This window comes from Mustela putorius, unplaced genomic scaffold (genome assembly GCF_011764305.1).
Source record: "Mustela putorius furo isolate JIRA1106 unplaced genomic scaffold, ASM1176430v1.1 tig00000127_pilon_pilon_pilon, whole genome shotgun sequence".
Taxonomy (NCBI): domain Eukaryota; kingdom Metazoa; phylum Chordata; class Mammalia; order Carnivora; family Mustelidae; genus Mustela; species Mustela putorius.
This window is the reverse complement of record NW_025421288.1, coordinates 9,012,932-9,022,209: the sequence shown is the minus strand read 5'-3', so window position 1 is coordinate 9,022,209 and position 9,278 is coordinate 9,012,932. Positions and strand designations below refer to the sequence as shown.

At 42.6% G+C, this 9,278-nt stretch overlaps 1 protein-coding gene across 2 annotated transcripts in view; it reads right to left on the bottom strand.

Moving 5' to 3' along the window:
* Positions 1-800: 800 nt before the first annotated feature.
* The window catches only part of RTN3 (reticulon 3), a 66,331-nt gene continuing 57,853 nt past the window's right edge, over positions 801-9,278 (bottom strand). For both annotated transcript variants that reach the window (XM_045064003.1, XM_045064007.1), the window contains 5 exons: positions 6,390-6,528; positions 5,868-5,937; positions 5,045-5,091; positions 3,231-3,289; positions 801-1,091 (listed from right to left, as the gene is read on the bottom strand). In XM_045064003.1, coding sequence (XP_044919938.1) covers positions 1,046-1,091; positions 3,231-3,289; positions 5,045-5,091; positions 5,868-5,937; positions 6,390-6,528 — 361 coding nt within the window. In that variant the 3' untranslated portion in view covers positions 801-1,045. The remainder of the gene's footprint in view (positions 1,092-3,230; positions 3,290-5,044; positions 5,092-5,867; positions 5,938-6,389; positions 6,529-9,278) is intronic.

Sequence of the window (9,278 nt, the reverse complement as noted above, 5' to 3'; positions counted from 1 at the left end):
GGAGGAAGCTGTGGAGAAAGGACAAAAAGCAAAAAAGACCTTTTACGTTTCTATAGTCGCCTCTTGAGAATGTTTCCCCCCCCATGGACTGAGACAGGATTACAAGAACTCAACAACTGAGGAGCCCACATGCAGATTATACTTTTTCTCTACCAAGTTTACAGCAGTGTACAGCAGTTACAGACATGTATTTCATAATAAGAAAAGTACAACCATATTTATTCAACTTGAGGTGAGGTGGGCAGAGAAGAGGGTGGAAAGCACATCCAGGAAGGAGTTCTCAAGCGCAAGCCCAGCACTGGTGCCCACGAGAACAGACACAGACGCCGCCCTCCCAAATGGCAGAGACTTTCCTTTCCTGCGGGGAGCGGGAGGGGAGGGTTGTCCCAGCCCCACCTCCCATTTCCGTTCTTGGTTCCCAGGCGGCATTCTGGGAATCAGGAACTCTCACTCTGACCTACAGGTTATTCACAGAGTTGGAGGCTCTAGCATTACGCAACGAAGACGAGTATTAGGAGTAGCTGCTCACATTGTGGGGCCGGAAGATGGGATCAGAGGTTCGCCAAAACCCACAGGAAGGAATCCTACTCCTGTCCCCAGATAATTTCCTCATAAGTTAATCATTATTTCTTAACATAAAAATAAGGGTAAAACTCCGATGGGAAGCTGGGGAAGACTAGTCCTTGAGACCTGGAGAGCAGAGTCCAAGAGCAGTGCTTTCTTTTATTTTTTCCTTGACCTCCAACCTCTCCCCTTTCAAGCTACAAGTAAAAGCTCCGCCACCATTAAGATACGATTTATCCTAGTAATTTGACTCTTTCTTTATTCTTTTGGATCCTAAGGTATCAGTTCTTTTTTTAGTCCAACAATTCTTGTGCTTGATACTGAGGGTAACGGGAAAGGAGGGGTGAAAACAAATTAAGAAAAAGCAGCTTGGAATGCAGGCTCGAGCTGACACTGAGCACGTTCCTTCATAGCACAGGTAAGAACGTTATGACTATTAAGTGGTGTTTTAGTAACTGTTGCATTTCTGGTTTCCATGTACTTATTCTGCCTTTTTTTTTGCGATTCCAGGGAGTTTTGCTTGTATCCTATTGAAGGAAAAAAAAAAAGAAAGAAAGAAAAAGGTGAGAAAGGACATTAGAGGTAGGTTTTTACTTTTTTTTTTTCTTAAAAGATTTTTATTTATTTATTTGACAAAGAGGTCACAAGTAGACAGAGAGGTAGGCAGACAGAGAGGAGGAAGGGGAAGCAGGCTCCCTGCTGAGCAGAGAGCCCGATGCGGGGCTCGATCCCAGGACCCTGAGATCATGACCTGAGCCAAAGGCAGAGAGGTTTAACCTATTGAGCCACCCAGGCACCCCTAGGTTTTTACTTTTGTGACACCGAAAGACGGCCATGGGCTTGCTGGAGATTGTGGTACAATCTCCCATGAGGGTTTACTCTGGATGAAAAATGCGGGGCCGAGTCTGGTCTGGGATGAGCTGAGGGGTCTGCAAAGATTCATGCCCTTGCTGCAATGCCACTGGCAGCCTGTGGCCTGTCCTCTTGTACTGCCTGCACCTCCTGGGTCCTTCACTTGGGGTTCCAGAGAAGAATTAAGGGGATCTGGGCCTAACACCTGCTGTGTTCCACACACTGGCAGCGCAAGAACCCATTTCTCCGGGAAGGCTAGGTGACCCACTAGCGCTACAAAAGGAACCAGGAGTCAAGGGTCAAGGTGACAGATAAAAAGACTATAGGAGCTGGCAACAGTTCCTGGCCCCTCGCCGGACACCAAAGCCACCCTTTATTTTGTGCATTAATAGGTTACTCTTCACTAAGGGCATTCACATACCTCTCAGCCAATGTCAAAGCCACTCTTCACAATTAGATCCCACAACAGGGACTGACCAAGACATGAGACTTAAAGCTAAGCGACATCTATATTTCACAATCAGAAGTAAACAGCAACCAGATACATATTTGTGCTAACTGTCCTTGCCTGGTGTTAGCTCTAATGCATACGTGTAAAAGCAAAATAGCAAGTAAAGACCCTGGCATCCAGCCAGAACTGTGTACATATACTTGTAGTTCCCCCTTATCAAAATTGGGAAAAGCACTAAAATTGGAGGTGTGAAAGGGACTGGGGCGGGGAAGAGGGTGCACAAAAGAGGTTTAGCTGCTTGTGTTCTATTTCTTAAATGTCAACATTTTAGCTGAAGTGTGGGTTCCTTAGTGTTTGACATGATTGGGAGGAAAAAAAAAAGCACAAAACAAAAAAACTAAACAAAGAAACCCCAATGGCTCCCTGGTAGAGGGAGTCATAAAAATGTCTACCAATAGTTTATTAGTTGATTTCAATACTAAATTGGTTCAAAAAAAAAGGAGAGAAAACAGGGATTTGGTAGTTGAGGAAAAGTAGCATTGGTTTTGAGTCATTTATTTAGTAAAGCTCTTATTTCTGGGGATGTCTGGGTGGCTTAAGTGTCTTAAGTTCTTAAGTGTCTGCCTTTGGCTCAGGTCGTGATCCCAGGGCCTGGGATCAAGCCCCACATCAGGCTCCCTGTTCAGTGGAAAGCCTGCTTCTCCCTCTCCCACTCCCCCTGCTTGTGCTCCCTCTCTCACTGTGTCCCTGTCGAATAAATAAATAAAATCTAAAAAACTAACCAACCAAACAAAAAGCCCCCCCAAACCTCTTATTTCTGAAAAAGGAGGGAAGAGTTTGGCTTAAAATAGATTAATGTGGGGGGCGGGGGGTAGCTTCAGACACTTAAAAGGCCAAGTCAGAAAGGCAAAAGGTTCTAATTCCATGGTTCCTTTTTTTTTTTTTTTTTTTTTAAGATTTTATTTATTCATTTGTCAGAGAGAGAGAGAGAGGGAGAGCGAGCGAGCACAGGCAGACAGAATGGCAGGCAGAGGCAGAGGGAGAAGCAGGCTCCCTGCCAAGCAAGGAGCCTGATGTGGGACTCGATCCCAGGACACTGGGATCATGACCTGAGCCGAAGGCAGCCACTTAACCAGCTGAGCCACCCAGGCGTCCCTCATGGTTCCTTTTTAATCTAAGATACAAAGAATGTTTTCTAAGGAAGTAGGATGAAATAATTTGTAGTAAAAACCAAACTATTAACCAACATTTTTCTTCAGGATCAAGATTTCTTTCTTTGAGTCAGTATTTATAGAAGAGGCCAAAAATAATTGGGGAAGAAAAGCACACATTCTGATAAAACGTGGAATTAAAGTATACTTACTTTTCAACAATCGACTTGGTCTGATCACGGGCGATGCCAACATAGTGATCAATCTGGGTCTTTAAGGAAAGGGAAGAGACTCAAGTTATGGCAACACACAGATTAACAATTTTCCTGAAAATAATGTTACCTAGTTTAACCATTTCTTAAAAACACTATTGCATATTCTGGGAAATGAGAATAACATCAGTTTTTAAAATTTATTATTATTTTTTATTTTAAGTAGGCTCCACACCCAGTGCAGGGCTTGAACTCCCAACCCTGATGATATCAAGAGTCAGATGCTCTATCAACTGAGCCAGCCAACCGCCCCAATAATGCCCAGTTTTTTTTTTTTTTAAAGATTTTATTTATTTATTTGACAGAGATCACAAGTAGGCAGAGAGGCAGGCAGAGAGAGAGGAGGAAGCAGGCTCCCTGCTGAGCAGAGAGCCCGATGTGGGACTCGATCCCAGGACCCTGAGATCATGACCTGAGCCGAAGGCAGCGGCTTAACCCACTGAGCCACCCAGGCGCCCCTAATGCCCAGTTTTTAAGAGTATTTAAAAACTTCAGGTATTGGGGCATCTGGATGGTTCAGTTGGTAAAGCATCTGCCTTCGGCTCGAGTCATGATCCCAGGACCCTGGGACCGAGCCCCACACATTAGGCTCACTGCTCAGCAGGAAGCCCACTTCTCTCTCCCCCCACCACCATTTGTGCTCTCTAGTTATCTAATAAATAAAATCTTAGAAAACCAAAAAGCCTCCTCCCCATTTCAGGTATTAGGGGTGCCTGGGTGGCTCAGTCGAGTCCTGATCTCAGCTCAGGTCTTGATCTCAGGGTTGTGAGTTCAAGCTCTGTGGTGGGCTCCACACTGGGCATGGAGCCCATAAACAAAACAAAACAACCCCACCCCCAAAACCTTTCAGGTTTCAGACTTTAAATTATGCCATAAACGCCTTATAATAGTCTGTTGAAGTAAAAATCTCTTGTTTCTTTTGCTAAGGTCTTACTTGCTAGGTATTTCCTTTATAGAAACTGGAGTAAAGCATTTTGTAAATACTAAAAATTATCTAACCTATATTCTGTAATCACAAATGTTGTTTTGGCTCCTAGGTAAGACTAATTCATTTAATATCAAAAGGTATAAATAAAAGTCTGTTGATTGAGGACTTAATCTATAAGGAACAACTTCAGAGCATCTGGCAAGGCTGTACCATTCTACAAAGCAATCATCTCTTCACACAGATGGGAGTCCCATAATAGCCTTGACAGTTTAAATTTCTTTTCAGACATCAGCTTTTATTTATTTAAGCATTTTTTCAACTTATTTTTTTGAACGGATAATGCATCCCCATGAAAAACTTAAAAGACATACAACAAGTCATAAAAAGGTACCTTCCTACCCTTCTCTCTCCTACACTTCAGTTTCTCTTGGTAGAGGAAACCACTACTTCTCACAGGCTCCTGACTTAAAACTCAGACTGCAGAAATGGTTACAAAATGATCGTTCATGGGGTGCCTGGGTGGCTCAGTCAGTTAAGTGTCCTACACTTGGTTTCAGCTCAGGCTGTGATCTCAGGGTCGTGAGATCAAGCCGGGTGTGGAGCCTGCTTGAGATGCTCTCTCCTCTTCCCCCTGCCCCCTCCTGCTTGTGCACTTTCTCTCTAAAATAAGTAAAGGAAGGAAGGAAGGCAGGCGGGTGGGCGGGAGGGAGGGAGAGGAAAGGAAAAGAAAGAAAATGATCGCTCCAAATTTTCAATAACTAAAAAAGGGACTAAAGCTAGTCATACATCAACAGGCATATATGATTCAAAACAGGCAAGTGCTTACCTTGTACTTCTCATAGACAATGGGGACACTGAAAACGAGCAGTTCGGCTGTAAGAGAATCATAGGACACAGCAAGTGTACATGTGAGACAGTCAAAAAGACCCAAGATTCAAGGAATATACATTTTCCTCATGAAATACGGGGAAACACAGATCTTAAATATGAGAAATCCTACTTAGGGCTCGCAATTAAGGACGGTTAGCTATAGGTACACAGGCTTTCTTTGTATCACAAATAATTTCTAAATTATGAAAATGATTTCTGTAAGATCCCTATATTTAACACAAATGTAGGCAACTCTCCTTTACTTCTATTTTCACTTCATAGTTAGGACCTTTACAGTTAGGCCCTTTCAAAAACCCTATGGCCACACAGGTTCTTCCAACGTCTAATTCAAGGTTTATAGATGTTAAAGGCTGGGCCACATGGAAGGAGTGGAGACATGCCGGGCATTCTCTTGGCTCCTACTTTTTACCAATTACAAATGACCACTGAACATCATGGGGATTAGGAGCATGGATACCCTACACAGTCAAAAATCTGCACAGAACTTTTGACTCCCCTAAAACTTGGCCAGAAGCGTTACTGAGAACACAAACAGTCGATCAACATATTATTTTGTATGTATATTATATGCTGTATTCTTACAGTAAAGTAAGCTAGAGAAAAGAAAATGCTAGTCAGAAAATCCCGAGAGAAAATACATTTACAATACTGTACTGCAAAAAATCTGCGTATAAGTGGGATCCCACAGTTCAAAGCTGTGTTGTTCAAGGGCTAGCTGTACTTCAAAGAGCATGGAGACATTTTCCTTGTCGCCTTACCGAGAATCAGAAGGGTGATTCCATTGAAAACAGCACCAACATAGGTCATCAGCCACATGAAGACAGCCAGCTGTGAAAGCCAACATCAGAGGATTACGCAGGAGGCATCATAATGCAAAATTTAGGTTAACTGATGTCATTCTCCCCTTGCCAATTAAGTCTGCATAAACTTAGGGACGTATGCCACACACAATTATAATGGCACAATGAAGGTTCTACCTCGTCCGCACCACACACTTGCAGGGTGCATCAGAGAATTCCGTAGTTCTCTGAAGCTCCGAGACAAACTGTGACTGTGTTTTGGTCAGTGATGCTGCCCTTGTTGGGAGGGCACTTAGTTCCACGGGGGCAGGAGATGTCTCCTCCTCTCCTGACTCCTACCTCCATTTTTCACAGGCTGGTTGAGATAAGCATACACTTGGTTTTGTGTGATAAAACCCTATTTACTGGTTTTCCTCTGATTTATAACTTAGTCCCTGGCTGTCCTCAGCCTCACCACCAAAAGCTGTAGAAGCAACTGACCTTCAAGGAGTCAACCAAATCTTCCACCAGAAAGAGACGAATAATGAGTTTCAGGGCTCTGTTGATGTGCACCATGGCAGCATTCACATAATTATGGAAAGCTTCTGAGGACAGAGTAATGTCTACATCCAGGTAGGCTCTTCCAGAAGAAGAAACAACAGTCATACATTTGACACGGAAGAACATCTTTGCTAGTAGAGCAGTTATTTAGGGTGTGAAATTCCCCCAAGGGCACATTTTAGAAATCTGTAGGAGCATTTTTCTGTCATGGGCTGGGGAGAGGGCCCCATCGTCTTTCAGCAGACAGAGGCAAAGATGCCAGATGTCTGCAAAGTGTGGGGCAGTCATACACAATAAAGTAGTGTCCTATGCCGTGCATAAACTTTTATGGCCTCATAGGATATTCATTTGTAATGATCAAAAGCGCAGGACATATAAAAACAAGGTATTTCCCCCAGTTTTAACATACCCTGAATTTTCTAAAAAGACTGTATTTTGTGTATTCTGAACTTTAATAAGATATTTTAGATCACTTTGGAAAGTCACATCTGTATTGGAGATTACACATCTAAGTGTAAGTATATAATGTCTCTATTGTTTTTTGTGGGTGTATAGTCATGTCCAAGCAGTTAAATATTGACTGGGATATGAGAAGACCTTCCATCTTCTCATTCCTTTCTATTACAAGTATAGTCTATTTTTGAAATTTTGCTTATAGCTATCTATGAATTTCATTTCAAAACATTAAAAGAGGCATTATAAAATATTTGTTAACAAAAGAAAAAAGACGGTGGAGATACTGAGTCTGATAGGGTTCACAACTATAGAGAAAGACAAAGACTTGGGTTCTGTTCACAGATGCGCCAGAGAACTGAGATGTAAGCATGCGCTCATAACCAGTTTCATTCACTCAGTACTCAGTGAGTGCCTACTGGGTATCAGACCCTCTGCCACGTGCTGGCGTTCAAGAAAAAAAAGACTGCTTTTGCCTTAAAGAGCCTACAGTCTTGCGGGAAAAACAGAAAAGGAACAGATAAGCTTTCCTTTTCTATTTATTAAGAAAGTATTTACTACCTAATACAAAAGTTATAAAAAATAGATGCCATAACTTATACAACTTGACATGATACATTTCATGATCCACAACAGTATCCTGCAAAAGAGGAAAAATCCTAAGACCCCTGAGCTTGTGGCAAAAGTCATATTTATTCACTCAGTGAACAGCTACTGATTTGTTAAAATTAACTGGCGATAACTTTTGTTTTTTTTTAAGATTTTATTTATTTATCTGGCAGAGAGAGATCACAAGCAGGCAGAGAGGCAGGCAGAGAGAGAGGAGGAAGCAGGCTCCCCGCTGAGCAGAGAGCCTGATGCGGGGCTCGATCCCAGGACCCTGGGATCATGACTCCAGCCGAAGGCAGAGACTTAACCCACTGAGCCACCCAGGTACCCCGGCAATAACTTTTTAAATGCCACATATAGTTTAAACTGTCTTCTATTTTCACCAAGAGAAAATTAAAAAAGGACCAGAGCTGCAGCCAGACACCGATTCTGTCATAGTCTTGAGAGGTCACAGAAGTTTCTCTCCCTATAAGAAAAAGGCTTTTAAAAAACTGCCATTTGCGAATATTAAAATTGTTCATGGGCGAAGATTTCCAAGAGGAAAAGTGTGAGGAAAACATTTGTTAAGAGTTACAACACAGGGGAGCCTGGGTGGCTCAGTGGGTTAGGCTGCTGCCTCTGGCTCAGGTCATGATCTCAGGGACCTGAGATCGAGTCCCGCATCAGGCTCTCTGATCAGCAGTGAGCCTGCTTCCCTCTCTCTCTGCCTGCCTCTCTGTCTACTTGTGATCTCTCTCTGTGTAATAAATAAATAAAATCTTAAAAAAAAAAAAAGTTACAACACAAGGGCGCCTGGGTGGCTCAGTGGGTTAAACTGCTGCCTTTGGCTCAGGTCATGATCTCAGGGTCTTGGGATCGAGCCCTGCATTGGGCTCTTTGCTCAGCAGGGAGCCTGTTTCTCTCTCTCTCTCTTTCTGCCTGCCTCTCTGCCTACTTGTGATCCTTCTCTGTCAAATAAACAAATAAAATCTTAAAAAAAAAATAAAGTTACAACACAGAAAAGCTAGCAAGTGGATTCTAGAAATGCATGACCTACTGACCTCAAGACTTGTTCCTGGTAGTAAGAGAACTAAAGGGTGGGGGCAGGGGAGGGTTAGAAAACTAAGGGAGAGAGAAGAAGGAGATGAGTAATTCAGTAATACAACGAAGAGTGAGCATGTCAAATTCTGGTATTGCCAAGAGCACAGCCTCAATACTGAGATTTCAAAGTTGTTCTAAGGTTTAACTATATGGGGGGGACTAGGGGATGGGGTAGCTGGGTGATGGATATATATATTTTTTAATTTTTAATTTTTTAAAAATTTTTAATTTTTTATAAACATATATTTTTATCCCCAGGGGTACTGGGTGTTGGATATTAAAGAGGGCATGTGATGCAGTGAGCACTGGGTCTTATATAAATAAGACTGATGAATCAATGAACTCTGTCTCTGAAACTAATAATACACTGTATGTTAATTAACTGAATTTAAATTAAAAATGTTTAAAAAATCAAAGCCAAAACCAAACCAAATCAAAAATAGTTAACTATATAATAGGGAACTTAAGCATGTCCTTGGGACCCCATCTAACTGGGGGTCCTGGAGGCCCCACTCAGGAGTTCAGGCAGTCGTCTTTGATATTAAACGTTTGTCCAAAAGTTACTTGGCTCCTAACTTGGTCCCTTCTGAAGAGACAAGGTTTCTAGCTGACGGTTCCTGCGAGGGATCAGCTGCTTTGGGCTAATTCTTCCCTTAGTCCGGTCCCGCCATCCTCAGCAAACCCCTT